At 41.0% G+C, this 19743-nt stretch overlaps 1 protein-coding gene across 5 annotated transcripts in view; it reads right to left on the bottom strand.

Moving 5' to 3' along the window:
* Nucleotides 1-19743, bottom strand: part of LOC147306016 (IQ motif and SEC7 domain-containing protein 1-like) — a 100610-nt gene that overhangs the window by 23168 nt on the left and 57699 nt on the right. Inside the window, exon 1 of one of the 5 annotated variants that reach the window (XM_086278655.1) lies at nucleotides 18282-18735. The exons of the other annotated variants lie outside the window; for them this stretch is intronic. Coding sequence (XP_086134781.1) covers nucleotides 18282-18358 — 77 coding nt within the window. The 5' untranslated portion in view covers nucleotides 18359-18735. Of the gene's footprint in view, nucleotides 1-18281; nucleotides 18736-19743 lie in introns of those variants that run through there. 5 annotated transcript variants of the gene reach the window in all.

The raw sequence follows: 19743 nt of genomic DNA, 5'->3' as shown, positions 1-19743 counted from the left end.
GAGTGGCAGCTGAGTTAAGTGCATATAGGTATAGTAGAAAAATAGGAGTGAGATGGAACAGAGAGAAATGGGTAAACAATAAAGTATGAGGAGAAAAAAAAAAGAGAGTGGTTGAAGGAAACAGGGTTTGGAGTGTTTGAATGTCAGGATCTTTTGTTAGCTCTTTTTACACAAAAGGAAAAGGACTGACTTGGTAGCGACTGCAAATAAAAGAGAGCGCCTCTATTAATAGAGCCTTTCAGGGCTGAGCAGTGACTGTTAAGATGTGCACTAAGAAAAGGGCTACAGATTCGGTGTCTTTCGCTGCAGAAAATCACAACAGATACACAATAGAAGCTGTGTATCTTTATGTCTTCAATTTTCACTCGCCTTGAAACAAACACTTCTTCATGGATAGTGTTACACACTGCATGAAATTCCCCTCGTACTGCACCATCAGCGCAAACCTCACCAAGCCCCAAACACACAAACTGTGATGGTGTCTTGTCTCTGGACTTCACAGTGTTGTTGAGACAGGGCAGAGACTAATCACCCCTCTGAGAAAAGGGGGTTGGAGTAAACTGCCCCCAAGCCAAAGGTATTTTCTATCTAATGACAACAGGCACAGGAAACGGAGGAGAATGACTCCCACATGGAGCCAGTTTACAGGGACACCAATCATCCACAGAGGCGTCCACACCAGTCTGTAAAAGAGAGGGATCCTGAATTCTTCTAATTACAGACTCGAACCCCTAAAATGATCACCTTGTCCGAACTGTTTTCATCTGAGGCTTCAAATGAAAGATGCAGAATGAGAGACAAAAGCATAAGAAAGGGTTACTTAAGGAGAAAAAGCAAGTGTATCTCAACATGTGTCATGGATCACAGCAGGGGAGACTTACTTGCAACGTGTGACTCAGTTACAATGAGTATGTGTAGAAAGGCAAGCAGACAGACAGTAACCGGCCAACTGGTCTATTTCAGTTTGAGACCTTGACCCGTACTGTGGCGGCTACAGCTGCTAATGCCTTATGGAGCTGCAAGATAGTTGACTCAACTTACAGAACTCACCTATCACGCAAACACACCATAAACAAAAATGGGAACAAAAGCAATTTAAGACCTCCCTGTAATAAATCTGACATCCTCATTACTGAATCATTTTGTCACACTTCACCCAAGACACAAACACAGATGCAGGCATTTAGTTTGGAAATATGTGCATGATTTTAGATATTTGCCCCAGCAGATGCTTTGTTTTCTCTTCCCCCCACAGTGGACCACAGGGAGCCGCTAACTAGAGTTTATTTGTTTTTGACTGCGATATGAAGTAATATTGTGGTCTCATTTTGAAGGCGAGCGCACGATGCGTATCAACCTCAAGTATATTATGACTGTTTCATCATGGGGCACAGGGGTAACGTCAGTTTAGGCATCAAGGAGGGTTATGCTGAAATGATCTAATTAGAGGTATTCCAGGTAAAACTGGGCTGTAAAAGTTTTCACAAACCTAGCTGTCCTGTGTAATGTTCCCTGTCTGCCTGCCTCCACGTCTCTCTCCTCCTCTAGTGTTACAACCCAGTCTAGTCGTCCCGTCTGGTGAAGGCCCACTCCATCTCCCGAGCCCTGGCTGCACAACGCTTTACTCCAAAATGATGTCATTGAGAATTCCAAGCAGAGGCCCACTCTCCGCTCATAAAACTGTATTTCTCCAACTCAATACATATGGTCTCTCTGCATTTCAGCTCCTACTCTATCACTCTCCTCCAAATCCAAACCCTCCCTTTGTTTCCTTCCCTTTCTTGTCTCAGAGTAAAAAGAAAGCTAACTACAGAAAACAGGGGACCAGTCCCAACAGGCCCCAAGCGGTCAACATACCTACAGCTTTATCAAATGCTTCCCACAGATGTAGTACCCGAGTATCAGGCAAAGAAAAAACACGGACTTTCCAACTGCAAAGAGAATGAAAAAAGGCAGAGCAGAAGAAAAGAAAGCAAAAGAAACGACAGGGGGGGAAAGTGATATCTTCCTGGAAACTTGGTCACAAGTTTGGCAGACGGTGCTCTGTCTACATGACATCATGCATCGTTACTCATTATCTGCTTTTGCTGGATGCTGAGCGACTGAGACCTGCGCTAAGAAACGGAAAATAAAATGAAAACTCAGCCTTCGCCTGGTCTGGAAACAATTAGAACAGGCTGATGTCATAGTTTGATACAACAGCATACTAAATGAGATGTAGTGGCCTGGGATAGTTTTGTGAACACAGAGAACTTTGTATAGGGGGCAAAAAAAACAAAAAAACAAAACAAAACAAAAAAAACATCATTCCTCTGTAAATTCTCAGGAACAAAGAATTTCTGTGCATAAGGAGGGACTGGCAGCAGATGTTTAAATAGAGCTGAAATAGAAGTAATTAAAGGATATGCAGAATCTGTTCATCACATCCTGGCAGCAAAGCTGGAGCAGATGTGTTGCCTGTGGGATCCTATGGGAATGATCAAAGATCATCAGTGGCAAGTGATGTCTGTGAGGCTTTTCTTTTTCCCTGTTTGCATATTGTTGCAGTAATGCATCCAGATGCAAACAAAAACTGAAGGTTTTGGGAGAGATGACTTTTTAATTTACCATATCCTTTCCTCTAACTATAAGTACATTGTGAGATTCTTTTGAACTCTTACTGAAAATTGTCTGGCGACAGGCTGACCAGTAGCAAGAGTAAACAAAATCCTGGTGAAAAAGCAGGCTTGCTTCATTATTCTTCGAAGCTTTAGTGGGACATTTTTCAAAAATATTCACTTCCTTGTTTATTTACATGAGAATATTCATACCACTTTACCTTAGATTATCATTAAGGATGGATGCAGGGAGGAACAGTTAGCTAGGAGGTCACGATGCACAGCCAAATAAATGCTCCAACAGATTGCTTAGCCTTAATCCACGAACAACTGAATGAATGCACGAGTTTAAATATGTAAAAAATGAAGCAGTGCAGGCAGGTAATTTTTAAAGCATGAGCCAGAAGTTTAGGATCCATTTGTGCTGCATGCAGTTTTATGCTACGCTCCTGCCTATAGCATCACATGTGGGCAAAGATGATAGTGGTTTCAAAAAAAATATTTCAACAGTGGCTTTTTCCAAAAATGCACTGATCTAAATTACAAATGTGCCAGCATGCTGAGAACAATTTAATGACTTTGGGCCTGCTCGTACAAGGAAAGAAGGTCTAAGGTTTACTTCTTCTTGGTTAGAGTTTTTCTTTGGTCTCTTTGTGTTTGTGTGGGTGTCCTCTGGTTTCTTCTTACATTTTAAAGACATGCAGGTCAGGTGGAGTCTCTAGCTTTGAAATATGAATGGAGGAAACTTGTGATCAGCAGTCGGGCACAGGTCACAAGACGACACTGATAACCAAAACAAATCTTTACTATATAAAACCAGCCACATGCTTTTGTACTCTTTTTTGTGTCTGCACTAGAATAAAATCGCAAAAAAAGAAAAGAAAAAAAGAACTACACTAACACATCACTTCAAAATAATCTTGTCTGCTTGAAGATGCCCTCTCCCTCTCAGTTAAAATATAAATAGAGGTGGTGTCTTTTGTGCTGTAACCATTATTAGAAGCAGGCCCCCTTTGTCCAGTAACAATATTTCCCCTTTCAGCTCACTCCATTACCAGATACTGTATTTCTCCAAAGCTCTTAACGTTAGCTCCACCCATCAGGGACACATACTACAGCACAGTTCTCCCCTGCTAAAAATAGACCCATGTGAGGTGACACGCTCTGGTAAACACTCCGAGTGAGACAAAGCTTTGAAGAACAAGAGAAAGAATACACATCAGGAGAATGGCCATTGAATGCCCTGCTGATATCATCTCATTATCTGTTTCTTTGTAGTGCATTGATGTGCAGCGTTTTTTTAGTGACACCGTGAAATCTTGAGGTCAACTGGAAAACAGAGTGGTACTCAGAGCAGCCATGACTGTAAATGTGACATAAGCCACAGCGGGTATAAATACTCATGGCGGTCGTGATGACCGCAGGAGCACAGCACTGCCACCAGAACAATAAAACAGACCCGACAGAGGCTTTGCAATGATTGGACCCAGTCCACAATGGGCTCTCAGAGTGACATCGCCACCCACTGGTTAGATATGATACTATATGTTCCCTTAAAGATGCACATTAGGTCTGGGGGCAGATATGCGGTTGATGATGTTAGTCAGGACAACTGGGGTCAGACATGTTTGTCACAGCTGCATATCAGGAGGGTGGTGGGTTATTCAAAGGCACCGGGATGTAACGAACCAGGTTTTTCGGGTGGGGAGGGGTTTGTGCAATAATCTATTTGAGGCAGCAGCTGAGTCCCCACCTGTCTCAAGTCACACAGTCTGCGGTTTAAATGCATTACAGGTCAGGAAAGATGAGTTTGTGGCATGCTGCAAGACCCCACAGCGAAGATGTCTTATATATGTAACCTATATCTTATATAGACTTAAATATATTCAAAGCTTTTTCCCTTTCTTTGAATCACATTTTAAGAATGTATAAAGTTGTCCAGTACAGTGTAAGCAACTTAGGCTTAACTGATTGGCTAAACATCTTCAACAAATATCAGAAAATATTTCTAATATCGTTTCCAACCTTCCTAAAACATCCATCTTTCTAACAGCACCATGCTGGCCAATCAGTCTTCAAACAGACTCCTGATTTATTGCCAAACACTATCAAAATCACGTCCTGGTGCTACACAGATTCCAGAAATGATTCTGTGGAGCCATCTATCAATATTATCTTAGATTTTTTTTTTTTAAATAGATAAATATATATATAATATAATCCATCATTTGACATAAACCAAACGTGTTCCTAAAATAACTACTTGTGCATGCACTTTTGAGCATACATGTGTATCTCTCAGTGCAATCATTTTGGAGCCATGAGCTAAGTCACATCATTGAACTGGGTAAATTGACTTCAAGGCTTACAATGATAATAATTGCTGTTTCAATCAGATTCCATTCATTGCCGACAGCAACAGAGATCTGATTAAATAGCTGATGATCTTGAACACGTTGTGTTGCTCAATCATTCCAATCTCTCACAAGATTTCATTAGCAGTCAAGCAAGAAATGATGTTGTGGCTTAGAGGTGATTGTAGTATAATTAAGTGTCTAGTGAAGACACATGCTAATTGCATGGAAGGTTTTGAATCAGAGTCTCTTTTCAAATGTACGATTCAGCATCAATAAAGAAAAACTGTTTATTTAAAATCGTCTACATAAGTTGCTTATTTTATGCAGAAGATGATTGAGATTGAAGAGATACAGATACAGTGAGGAGATGCAGATTGAAATCTCTGCATTCCTATAAAACTCAGACTGCTTACATTCCACAAAAAATTCACCTCTCCGCGCACAGCTGTCTAATAGCTTTACCAGAGCTTGCCTCACTTTGTTTTCCAACAGCCCTGAACTCCCCAGTCAAGACTCCAGTTTCTTGCCATGCTTTGCTGCCCTTCACAAAAGCAAAGCAAACTGCGCCTCCATGGCACCCGAAGCCCACAGCATAAACACTACGACTAAGCCTCGAGGTGCCCTGAGGAGCTCCTTCCCACTCGGCCATATACACTGGCACAAGCCATTGTTTGCATTGGCACATCATGTAAAGGCGGCTTCTCTCATGTCTGCTTCTTTACGCCTTTCAGATTCTGCTCCACTTGGAAGTGAAAGCGTAAAATGTATTTCATTTTAATGCCCCTCATTAGGCTGACAGGGAAGGAATCATTCAAGAAACCCAATGTTATTTCAGGAGAAAAAAAGAAAACCGGAGAACTGAATACAGATGTGGGGAAATGAAGGCAGCTAAGAGTATCTACACTGTATCTAGTGTGCAAATACTGTGAATAAGCTTCAATCAAGTCATGCCACAGAGGAGCTCTTACTCGAAAGATTAATGCACTTTCAAGCTTAGCTCCATTCTAATCAACCTAACCACAGCACTGACAAGAGAAATTAAGCAAAACAATAAAAAAAAACAAAAAAAAAAACAGATCAAACAACAAGGAATATTTGTTAATGCCCTGGGGAAAAATATCTAAATGTATTTGCTAGTACAAGTTCACTGAGTGCAAACGTCTTGCATTGATCGTTTTAGTCTCTAAGAGGCAGGAGGTTTGAGCAGTACTGAAAGGATTGCTGTATCAGGATCCCAGCTGTCAAAGGAAATCCTGACTGTTAACTTTTTCCTTTTTCCCCTTTTTTCAAAAACTTTGCACATCTAAGCAGAAACACCAAATCAGCCACAGAATTAACATGAGAAAACTCAAGATTGGTTTACATGTTATGAGAGCTTTTCCCTGCCGTAATGAAAACTTAATCAGTCGTATTTAAATATTAATTAAAAGCCACAGCTGAAAGCACCTCAACAATGGGAGCAGAATTAAAAAAGAAATAATTCATGATCCCCACATGTCCTCTTTATAGATTCGTAGAGACACACATGTCAAAGTTTTCATAACCCTCTTGACAATGAGCCTAAGGTTCAAAAGTTATAAAAGTTGAAAAATGACTAAGTGGCCATGATTCTTTTTTTCACCCCCCCAGAGCCACAGACAACCAGGAAGCAATCAATCACAGAACAAGAGCGCAGAGATAACGCATCCTCGATCTACGTTCCTTTTCCTCACAAACGTAAAAAGGAAGCTGAGAAAACCTTTTGTGCAGGTCACGAGAGTGCTGAGAAATGGATTCATGTTGACATATTCCACAGTGGAACAAGATATCCTGAATGTGCAAGTTCCATTCATACCACATTTCCACAAGACCCGGTGGGTGCATGTCAGCAGATCTTATGCTTCTACATATACTCCATTCAGGCAGTCTGGCTGGGACACGAGGCCCGGCTTTTACAGAGCGATAGAGATTTTTTGAGAGGAGCAGTTATGCAGCACCGTGTTTATTGTTTCATTTCTCTAAATGCCTCCTGTAACCTCCGCTTGAGATGGTGCCAAAGCATTTTACAAGAAAAGGAGGTCACACATGGGCGCAAGCTATGGATTAAATTTGCCATCTCAGTGACAAACTACCTGACACTGACAGTGGTTAATGGTGTTTGGGTTCCATTTAATTTGCACACAATCAAAGCATATTTGACAGCTACGAACTCACATTGGAAGTCAATAACAACCAGTCCTTTAGGAGTAAGATACAGAAGAGACAGCCAGCCGTGTCGTGCATGACCACAATGCTTGGAACAGACAAATTCCCGTCATTTTAAAGGAAAAGGTTTATTTTAAAACAAAATTGTAAATTTGTCTGCTACCTGTCCTTGGAGGCTGGATTTTTAGTCCATAAAGCTTTCAGTCTTATGGACTCAAAATATGTCTCTATAGGCTTCAGGATACATCGATCTGTAACCCGTCGATTACTTATTAGAAGCCCCTGGTTGGTTTTCTGAGCCCACAGGACAAAACGCTAACGTTTAATGGAGTTGGCTCTTTTTATCAAATATGACAATAATGTCAAGACACGTCAGCTCGTCAGCATTAGAAATAAAGATACCAGATGTTTTTGTTTTGTTTTTTTAACCTTGAGTCATTCTTTTTTCCATGATGCATGTTTCCAAGATAAACAGGTTTGTACACGGGGGTAGAAATATAAGAAGGCAGAAAGGATGTTTCTCTATTTCAAGTTCTTTTTGGAATCCTTCTTTTTTTCCTTGAGAACTCAAGGGTGTAACTAGAAGACTGAAGTGTCTCGACATGCTGGTTTGGTGTTCTTTTTATTGAATAAAGAACAGACTAATTCTGTCAGACAAATTTTAATCAGCTGAACTTCCTTATAGCCTCCAGGGTCAATAACAAGCAGGAGGCTGTATCAGTGGAAAGTAATTCTCACACCCACATGGATCTGTGATTGACATAAAAATCAACATGGTCCAGAGGAGAATGTTTTCTCTTTTGGTGGAGTTCATTTCCCTTTTTTTTTTTAAATTAAAAAAAATAATAATAATAATAAAAAATACTGGCCTGGCAGAACTTTGGCCAATATATGGGAAAAAATGAATATTTAGGCTACAGCAAAGAGAAGCAGACAGAATTTTGCACGTGTAAAACTGACAAACTTATTTCCAGGTCTGGAGTCACGTGTCTATGTCACACTCAGGGTAATAAAACACATCATACAGAAGCTTTTATGACAAGTTAGGTCATGTTGGTGTATTAAATTTGATAATTTTCTACAATTCCAGTAACTGGAGTGACTGTTGATTCAGATTCATTTGGTAGACTTCAAGGATAAAGTGCTTTGTTGAAACTTTGAGCACAGTTTAGGTAACTACACAGAAATGCAGACACTGTGACGGCTTTCATTATACTGAAGGGAACTGTCAATGTCAGCTTTCGGTGTACTTTGTCATTCCTGCTGTTCAACAAATCCACTGTGTAAAATAAGGTCAACCCCCTCACATGCCTCGTCCCTGTACCAAAGACGCCTCGTCCCAGTGGCCCCCAGGATTACAGGCCCGTGGCACTGACCTCCCACATCATGAAGACCCTGGAAAGGCTCATCCTGGACCAGCTGCGACCCATAGTAAGACCACATCTGGATCCCCTTCAGTTCGCTTATCAGCCTCGTCTCGGAACAGAGGACGCCATCATCTACCTGCTCAATCGTGTCTACACCCATCTGGACCAGCCGGCGAGCACTGTGAGGGTCATGTTTTTTGACTTTTCCAGTGCTTTCAACACCATCAGGCCGACCCTCCTGGGTGATAAGTTAGCAGCGATGCAGGTGGATGCTTCTCTGGTGTCCTGGATTGTTGATTACCTGACAGGAAGACCACAATATGTACGTCTCCCACAGTGTGTGTCTGACAAGGTGATTAGCAACACAGGGGCACCACAGGGGACTGTCCTCTCCCCCTTCCTCTTCACCCTCTACACCACAGACTTCAGCCACTGCACAGAGACATGCCATCTTCAGAAGTTTTCTGATGACTCTGCGGTGGTTGGATGCATCAGCAGGGATGATGAGACAGAGTACCGGGCTGTGGTCGACTCCTTTGTCACGTGGTGTGAGCAGAATCATCTGCAGCTCAACGTGGCAAAGACCAAGGAACTGATCGTGGACTTCAGGAAGACCAGGAAACACTTGACCCCTGTTTCAATCCAGGGGGTCAGTGTTGACATTGTGGAGGACTATAAATACCTTGGAGTACACATTGACAATAAACTGGACTGGGCTAAAAACACCACAGCACTTTACAGGAAGGGCCAGAGTCGTCTCTATTTTTTGAGGCGACTGAGGTCCTTCAACATCTGCCAGAAAATGCTGAGGATTTTCTATGAGTCTGTGGTGGCCAGTGCGATCCTCTATGCTGTTGCATGCTGGGGGAGCAGGCTGAGGGTCGCAGATGCCAACAGACTTAATAAACTGATCCGTAAGGCCAGCAATGTTGTGGGGATGGAGCTGGACTCCCTCAAGGTGGTGTCGGAGAGGCGGATGCTGTCCAAGATAAAGACAATGTTGGATAACACCTCCCACCCACTCCATGACATGTTGGTCAGTCACAGGAGCTCGTTCAGTGAGAGACTGAGATTACCGAAAAGCACCACTGAACGACACAGGAAATCATTCCTGCCTGTGGCCATCTCCCTGTACAACGCATCCACTTAACACACTGTTTGCTGCTACAACTACACATGTTTCTTTTCCAAATATTTATTTATAAGTGACTTATGTATGTATGTATGTATATATATGTATATATTGTACTATTCTTAGTTAGCGTATTGTCTGTCTTGTCTTAATGTTGGTTTAAAATGGAGCACTGTAACAAAAAATAATTTCCCCCAGGGATCAATAAAGTATTCTGATTCTGATTCTGATTAAACTTTGAGTAAACTGTTCAGCCTACTACAACAATCCTGCAGTAACAGCTGAGAGGAGCCATTCCAGAGGGAGGGACATAACATCCTCAAACCAGCCATGATAACAGGATGAGATACTTCTATAATCTGTTTACGTGTTTGGAGCAGAGCACTTACAGCTCAGTCTTAATGCTTTGAGTTCCACAGGAGGGCCACTGTGAGTGTGACGGGTCATATTGTTGTCGGCTAAACCTTTTGTTCAAGTACATAAACATCTGGCCAACATAAGGTAAATTCTTCCACATGATGCGTTTCTGCTTCATGTTAAAAAAGGAAGAAGAAGAAATGCTTTGTTTTCATATTTTAATGGTTTCCCATGTGGACAAGAATAATGAATAGCATTTTTAGAAAAGCCAGTTCACCATTTTTTGAAATTAGCGTGCATTCGATGATGAAACACCAAGAAATTCTGTGTACTAAAAAGCCATTGAGATTCATAGCAGCTGTACCATGCCTAATTGTCCCAGAAGGGAATTTTGAATTTTATCTGCTATACAATAAGTCAGCGGCATCCTGTGAGGGGACAGAATGATAACAATACATGTGATGTGAAAGCATGTAAACACAGGGCAGGGACATAAATGGACTGAGGGAAGACTGAGAGGAAGGTTTGAGTTGCGTGCGATGTAGGGAAAATGCAAAGTCTGCATACACGGAGTACAGTGCAGCTCTGTTTTGTATAAGACTGAGGGAGGGACACGCAGTGTCACGGTCAATGCATCTAATAGGTTCTAATGATGTCCTCACCAAAGCATCCATTCTGTTAAGAGGACTAACGAGAAGATGTGTGAGTGGACAAAGCACACAGGCCCCTCGCAAACACATGGAAAAAAACAGAACGGCAGCCGCCTATAGGTTGAAAATACATCAACAGGATGTGCCTTATGAAGGAGACAATCAGCAGGAATGTGCTGAGACTCAGCCTGGTGAGAAAAAGTCTTCACTGGTAAAAAGGTGGAAATCAGAAAGATGGCAAACAGATGGCAAATCTTTTTTTTCTTTTTTTTTTCTTTTTTTTTTTTTTTTAAATGTATCACGAATCTTAAAGAGGTTGAATTTGCACTTTCTAAATAAGACACCAAGTAAGAAGAGAGTAAAGCGCATTAGAGTACAGCCAAACTACAGTGCAGCAGCTACAGCTCTATTTCATATAATCTCCATACATATAGAGCTTAAATGTCTGCATAAATGAATTATTACAGTTCAGTTTCATACAGCCCGATATTATATCTGCACATACCAGTAGCTTGTTTTAACAGAACAATCGTCCGTGATACATCCCCCCCCCCCCAAAAGCAAACAAACAATTCTCACAAATAGATTTTCAATCGTTTAAATATTTTTTTAAACAAATTTGTTAGTAATTCATGATTGATCGTGCATGCAAACCAGCCTGACACGCTGCTGGACAGCTGGACAATATGTAAACAGCTTGAACCTGCACTTCACATCCAGATATACCGCACTCACACGCACCTGCAGACCAGAGCCCACCTACCTCCACACATCTGTCTCCAGGCTGGTCCATACAGTATCAAACCAGAGCCAGGCTCTGATGACAAACTGCTGCTTTAGAGAAAGTTAAGGTGACCGTGGTTACTGGAAAGCTGCATGTTTTTGTTCCCAGTCATACACGGGGGACTAGGAACCTCCATCTGAATGATGTACTTTCCACTAATCAGCACATTCTCCTAAACGTCAATGAAAAGAGGGGGCTCTCCGCACACTGCACACCCTCCCCCCTGCCTCAATCATCAGCTTCACTTAGCTTTGTCCCTCACAGCCTCAGTTTCTTTGAATCTCTGCCCTTCTTTCTTCCTTTAGTCAGCCCCTCTCTCTCTCTAGCATCAGCTGTCTTCTCACTCTCCCATCCAAATATGCCTCTGCAATGGTCTGTGGTCATTTATTCAGCTGCTGGGTTGATGTCTGTAAATCAGTGGGGGCATGTGTGGAGCCTGCGTGTTACAGCTCTACAAGGTCACTGATTTTTTTTTCTCTCTTTTTTTCCTTTTTGCCCTCTTCTCTTTAGGACACATGGTGTTGCCAAAGGGTAAATCTGAGCTCTCAACCAGAACACATCCTCAGACAGCCAGAGCATTTCTAGTTAGATAACAGGTCGTCTAAGAGTGCCTTCAATTCTGATGCAAAAATAAGAATTCTTTTCAGATTATGTCACATGTTTCATGTGTCCTCCTTATATGGGATAAGAAACACTGTAGCATCTCACATTGAGGGATAAGGCTCCGTTTCTCCATGGTTCATGTGCTTTGGTTTCCTGCATTTTTCCATCAAAAATATAAATAAATAAATTATATATATATGATTTCTCTTTTTTTTTCTTAAAGTGTGTCAATGGGGAAAAACGCAAAGGGGCCAAAAAATAAATTAATTAATTAAAAAAATGACCTCAGCTTTCTTTATTTAGAAGAAAATCAAATCAGGACAGAAATCAATTTCATCAACAAAAAAGAGGTTATTTTTATATTTTTAATCTTCCAGATAATATGAAACAGTTAAGTAAGCCTTGGTAGTAAAGCTCAGTATCAGCAATCTGGGAGAAAAGCCAGAGAAACAGGCTATAAGGCTACAGTAGCCGCTGTGGGACTCCAGACAAAGCAAGAGCCCCCATCTGCCTTAATTTGTCTTTTCTCCCTTCTGCGATGACTCACAGTGGAATTCAGGTCCACTCATTTATATGACTCGTAATATCTCCCATTGTTTAATTTCTTAGCTCTCTGCACTTGACTTACTCGCAGCGGAAAGCCCGACTAGTATGACTCTGCGCCCATTAACAGGCAGGCAACTCTGACCGTTTCTCACTTTCTTCATAGAGAATGCAGCCAAACCCACGGACTATCCACACAGTGGGAGGGAGATTAACATAAGACCTCTATCAAGTAGTCGCAGGAGATTCTCTTAGTCCTTGAGGCTTTTCTCTGTCCTGAAGTCTTTCTACCAACAGATGGTGCTGGTGTACAGTCCACTGTACATAGAATGATGCTGTGCTTAGGGATATATGACTGATTAAAAGCATCCCACTCATCTTTATCAAGACGGGGGAGGAAAAAAGTTGATGTAAAGTAGAACAGCAGAGGGAAGGATGTTACAAAAAGAGGAAAAAGTGTATATATAAAGAATTTAGAGCAAAGGCTACACAAACCGAGGGAGTGGAAATTACTCAGCTCCCAAGGGAGCTTATTTAAGCTGCAGGCAGACATGTACATGTCTTCATGAGGAGAAAAGTTTGATCTATTTGACATGACCGGTCCTTGTTTATTGAGAATGAATGATTTCTAGCGTGACTGTAAAACACCGACAGCTTAAAAAACAAAAATAAACTAAATTTAAAAGCAGATTGATAATGATAATGATCAAAAATGTTTTCGTAACAAGTTGCTAAGCAAATCATTGTATGTATTAAATGCTTCAAACTGTCCATTTTCAGGGTTTTCCTTTTACAGAGCAATAACAGTGTTGATTATTAGAATGTGTTATGGTAGGTATTATAGATAAATGCTTCAACGTGCATCTCGTAGTTGTTTCTATGCGCTTTCATGTTGCAAAATAATTAAAACCAAAATATATATATAGTACAACTCCTACTATGATGGGCACTGAATGATACAGGTCTCTGTGGATGGTTTCTCATAGATTGAAATCAGGATTTATCACAATTACGTGCACGTGCACAGATCTCCGAGGCCAGTTGTCAAGGCAACAGCTAAGGCTGACAGGAAAAAAAAAAAAAGCAAACAAAAAAAAACCAAAAAAAAAAAAAAAACAACCCACTGTCCATACCTTTAAAAGATGCTGAAGATATGTGTATGTGTGTGAAATAAGAAAACAAAATAACCTCCATTTAAACAGTCCAAACCAATGAGCCCAACCAAGATAAACATTTAACTTTAATGACCATTTACCAGTCGCAGTCCCAGCCTCATGACAACATGCTTATTTCACTCTCGTGCAGGGACATGTGCTAATTCGACAAATCATGCTCACACACAAGCAATAAGATTAATAAAGTATATAATCAAATATTAATTGGTGAAAACAACACATAGTATACAGAGAGCGTTATGTGTCACATCTAATTTGTATTCTTATAATATGACATTGAAAACCTTGAAGAGCTAAAAAGCCCCCAAAGGAACCACTCTATTTTATAGAGCAAATGCACTGGCGTGCCATTTTAACCCCCCCTCCCCTCCTCTCTCATCCTTTGACCCTTCCCCACCTTGCTCATTTCTGGCATTAACTCTGGATAATGCAAGTCTGCTTTGTTGCTGAAAAGAGTTTGTGGATTAGCACCAATAGTCAGCCTGAGCTCAGGAGGCTCAGCTTGTTCACAGCTGAGCTTCAGCTCTCTGGACCAACGGTGATGCAGGTAAAGAACAGTGTGCACATGCCAATTCCCATTCATAGCAAAGCACTGCCAGAGCTAAGCGATGAAAATATGAAACCACAGGCACATGATCGAGCTGAGAGCGCATACCACTAATCTTCTGAGGACCGACTTGCAGGTTCGAACACCAGCTGGCGGAACCACTTACTGAATGTCAGTCCTTACTTTCTTCCCCATTTCCTGTCTCTCCCTCATCATCAGTTATCAATAAAAAAGTGGCAATATTTCAATAAAGTTATAAAAAGCATGGATGGCAGCCTGCAGCAGAATGCTAAATTCTAATTACAAAATTATGATCTGCTCTTTTTCATTCTACATATGCTTTATTTTTGAAAGTGAATCAGTCGACCCGATGCACACAAAATAAGCCTGCACGAATGCATATGTGCATGCGCAATAACACATGGCTAAAAAAAAAAAAAAAAAAAAAAAAAAAAAAAAAGACCACAAAATGCAGAGTGTGTCTATAAGAGCTGCAGTGCAGCAGCATGAGCTCATCACTCTTCTCTTCCCCCTCCTCCTTCACTGCCCCCCCAAACTTACCCCTCCTCTTGCTTGCCATTACATAAGTTAATACAGCACACATGCTCATTATTCTCCAGGCAGGCGCTGTGAAGAGATGCAAAGGAATATGTCATCAAAAGTAGTACAACAGCCAAAAAAAAAAAAAAAAAAAAAAAAAAAAAATAGCCACAGAAAGCGACAGCGACTGTGCTTCTCGGAGCTCGCGCTGTCCCCGACTGATCACAAAGAGCAGAACAGAGGCAACACATATTTTGGCCCTCCTTTAATCACACACATAAAGTACAGGAAAAAAAGGGAAACTGGGAGACATTCTAGAAACATCGCACTTTTTTTCCCCAGTGCATTTCTGTTTAGTGCATTTTCCACATCAGACACCCCAGTAAACACTGTGAACGTGAAATGTGTCTCCAGAGGGAAGCTTTCTTAAGCATTAGAGTAAACAAACTTGCTTATTAGCATTTCAAAAGCTGCACGGCTTAACATGAGCAGTGTAGATACTGCAGCACAGGCAATGTTCCCGAATATATTCTCCCATAATGTTGCAGCCCTGCAGCAATAGAAGGTGAAAAGACAGTGAGAGCCTATAGCACATATACCCATCTATTACTGTCATGATCAAACATCTACTCAACACAGCGGGGTGACCAAACTCTTACAAATGATTATATGAATTTCAGAAATAATGAAGGGAATAAAACTTTTCACACAATATGATGTCCCTCCGGTAAAGACATGATTCTAAATTATTCAGCAGTATGTGGATACTGACTCCAACTTAAGCACTGATCGGAAAAAGGCACCTTTAGACATCAATACTGAAACGAAACTGAACAAAGTAATGAATGAAGGTCTTTTTTGGTCAACCATACAAAGAAGAGCAGTCGGAACCAGTTTTCTAGTAGATACAAGCATTTTGTCAAGCTTCAGGGGAAAAATAAAGTTTTTAATAGAAGAAATAAACCGGAAAAAATGTTTCACAGTCGTGTCAACTCTTCATCGCACTACTTCTTAATATTTCAGAACGTTAAAAGATGGGCCACTCAGATCAGCAAATGCCATAGATGTAAGTCATCAGGACCAATATCAACCATTATAAAAGAAATGTTACTCTCACTTTAATACACTGAACACCAAATGTGGAAGCCATTAGACTAACTGCAACTAGAGAACCTCTTATTAACAATAACAGCCTGTTCACGTCTTCATCATTGTGACATTTTTGAGCAGAATACGGCTTCTATCCTAGACACGTCTAAGCTTTTCCACCCGGGAGGGTTTTTTCTTTTTCTTTTTTCCCTACCCTCACCGCAGTGGAACTGCAAGCTCGTGCTGGCAGGTTGCTGCTTTTCCATTACAACCCCCCCAAATAGACCCAACTTGTCCTATAGTCAGTATGCCAAAGTAGGAAACCAACAGAGAGGTCAGTGTCTGCTCTCGTTTCCCGACTGCCAGCTAACACTAGGCTCATGTCTGAAACACCTAGTTAACCTCACGTTCCAAGTATTAAGGTCCTCTTTACCTATCACGAAGCGCTGCAGGTTAGCATCACAGTTCAGTCAGAATACACTCCGCAGAGTTTCCTTTCAGTACTCTGTCCCGTGAAAATCCACTGTGGATTGAGGAGGCATCACTGACAAGCTCCAGATCCACAGACATTAAATAAATAATGCTCCCGTCGTCACACACTTTGACATAGAAACAGCGAGATCAAATGCTCCCTGGTGTCTACAGTGTCACAGCTAAAAGAGTCATGATGTAATCAGACATGCATGCATCGCCTGAGCAAAGCAAATGGTTATCAATAACCCATTCGCGAAAGATCCACCTACCTGTGCTGTTCATTTTTTCTTGGTTATATTCATAATTTAAGGAGTAAGAACTTATTTGGGGTAGGTTCTGTCTAAAGAATTACACACATGGCCAGCTAATAAATATCTTTACAAATATGCACGGAAGTTTGTCACATTTTATAATGAATCTTTAGTGTATAAGGTTAATGTTTATTTAAATAAATGGTAAATAAATAATCACTACACGTCTTACTCCACAAGGATTCTACTGCACAGACACTGAACTACAATGCGCCAAGAATGCATGTGACCTTGAGAAACATTTCAAGCAGCCTTGAAAATAGTCTAATAAGAGCGACTGCTCGTCTGTGGCACACACAGCTGTTTATGTGCAAATGAATATAATCCATACATGATACTTGTGCAAAGAGATCCATCAGACATGACAACTTGCAGACAATACAATTTCTGCATCAGTGTGACTTTGAAATCCAACCTCTATCATGTAGATTAGGTCACAAACAGCAAATTGTCTTTTTAAAAAAAAAAAAAAAAAAACTCTTCTTGAGTGCTTAGCAGCACAAACAGAACCTAAGGTCGCATACTCAAGATTTAAATCTTCAGAAGTTCAAAATTAGATACATGTTTAAATATAAATTAACAACTGATATTCTTAGATCGCATTTTGTGGACAAGCGCCCACATTTTAGGTTCCAAGTTTTCAAGTTTGAACATGCTATGACTGTCATGGAGACTTGCCATTGTGAAATGGCCTGATTATTCATGCACCGTCATATATCGCAGGTAGACTCGGTGACGTTAGGATCAGGGCTATGTGGGGGGTATTTCATCTGCTGCAAGCCTCCTTTTTCCGTATTCTTCACAACAGTCCTTTATGATTGGTGGTGTATATCCGGGGCCACTGAATGAATTTGGGACTGATCAGACTTCTCCCTGATGTAAAAGATAACTAAAAATCAAAACTTCCCAAAATTCCTGTACGGATAATGACTGGAAACTTTGTTTTGCCAGTCGGTCAGGAGCATTTGAAATTCATTTTAAGAGACACAAATCAAAACTATTATAAAAAGGCCTGTTTGACTGAGGTCATAGGAACACCTAAGAATACTTGCAAGCTTTATAACCAGTTTGCCAGTTGAATATTAATAAAAAGACACAATGAAAAGGTCACTTAGTATTAAAATCCAATCACTATAGACTGAATAATGTAAGGTGGAAAAGAAGATCTTTCCTGAATGTTGGTTTTTATGTTCATTCCCAAAGTGATGTGTCAGAGGACATTTCTGTTGTAGTCCTATGGCAAGGCAAAGATAAGGGAAAGGACTTAAAGGAGATAGAAATAAAAGAACGACAGATTCTTCTTAAGTCTTTATTATTAAAGGCATGTCCCTGATAAGGTAAACTGTCAAGTAAGACCTTGAAAAGTCTTGACTGCTTCCAGTCTGCTCTCTTCTGCTTTGTGATAGTACATTTCCATAGTTCTAGAAAGGAAACCACCGAGCATATAGACAGGAATGTTATTGGATTAGTCAGAAATATCTGCACAGACTGCTGTGGTCAGTCGGAAAGACAACCATCACTTTTCGGAGGCCCCTGCCATCCGCAGTGGTCAATGCCAGATGGTCTCCTACCTTATAGTTCGGCTGGATATGCAGTACTTCCACATGGCATTCCAGACGGCAGTGACATCACCAGAGGCATCAGACATGCCCGAAAAAAATGTACATGGCACCAAGAGGAAGTTTAAAAAAAAAAGTAAAAAAAAACAAACAAAAAAAACACAACAACTACAGCAACTCCCCTTAAATGAGCCAGAAGAAGAACAGTCTGTGCTCACTCCTTCCTCAACCACAAATTACACCCCACATCCTTCACTTTCCATAGAAAACCCACAGAGAAGTTCATTCTTTCGCTGCTAAAGTTACTTTGTGTGTGCCTTTTCAAGGTTCTCCTCGTCCTAGTTTGTGTAAGGCTCAGAGTTGCTGCTCTTGCAAGCTGCCTGATGACCAAGTAAGGTAAAGGCCCAGCATGTATAGCAGAAGAAAATCATCCCTCTTTTTAACAAAAGCTCTCCACCCACAATAAACCGCGCACCAGTCCTCTCTCTCTGCCTCTCCCTCTCTCTGCAGACACCCCTCTCTGCTTTTTGTTACTTTTTCTTCAGTCCAATGTAATCTTTCACATATCTGCTGCTCCCATGATGCATGCTCCCCAGTGGTGATGGGCTGGGCCTATGTCATGTGTTTCATGGTTACTTGTTTATGTGGACATGCCTTTTAATGAGAGAGAGAGACAGAAGGAGAATGTGAGCAAGAGAAAGAGAAGTAGATGAAGAGATAGAGCACGAGAGCTTTTTGTGCCTGTCTACATGGTAATACTTCGGCAAGCATCCAACAATCACACTGCGCTCAATGGGAAGGCCACGCTGGAGGGAGGGTGAATCCCAGTTCAGCAGCTGGGAGAGGCTGTTTTGAGTTACTACACTGACATTGCTTTAACAACACAGGCTGCTACACTGAAGCCAGTGCAATGTAATGAGTTACACCCAGTGACCAGCATATTCCAGTAACTCTGTGGGATTAGACACATAATGAGTTGTTTGCAGTTTTTGGAAAGAAAAAAAAACACACACACGAGTGTCCTAAATAATTCCAAACAAACCACTGAGTCATAAAAGTAAGAACAGCTGTTGATACAAGAGTTTGCACTAAATAAAGCACTACGAAATATCGGCTAAAAAATAAAAAATAAATAAAAAATCGATTATTATAGAATGCATAAATGATGAAGATGCACCTAAATCTGGGGGATTCCCTGAGGCCTACATTCACAGTTTCCTGCTAAATCCGCGATGCATTATTAATGAATCATGGACATACTGTGTCCTAGCCTTCAGAGTACTAATGCCAAAGAAAAACTGCGTGTTTATATACATACAGAGATTCAACAGAAGGCAGGTGCATCTGATTTTCACAGGTCCTTGATCAGCGTCATCACACTGCAGCTTGCTTCTGTTTGAGACATCAAACAGCACGATGGGATGTGCATAAAGGAAACCTCTGCACACATACGTGGTTAGATCTCTCTGGTGTA

This window comes from Aulonocara sp. 'chitande type north' Nkhata Bay, linkage group LG20 (assembly GCF_057382095.1).
Source record: "Aulonocara sp. 'chitande type north' Nkhata Bay isolate Kocher_YH1m ecotype deep benthic linkage group LG20, A_spYH_male_GT1.1, whole genome shotgun sequence".
Classification (NCBI taxonomy): domain Eukaryota; kingdom Metazoa; phylum Chordata; class Actinopteri; order Cichliformes; family Cichlidae; genus Aulonocara; species Aulonocara sp. 'chitande type north' Nkhata Bay.
Note: the sequence above shows the minus strand (reverse complement) of the source record. Positions and strands in the feature narration are given on the sequence as shown.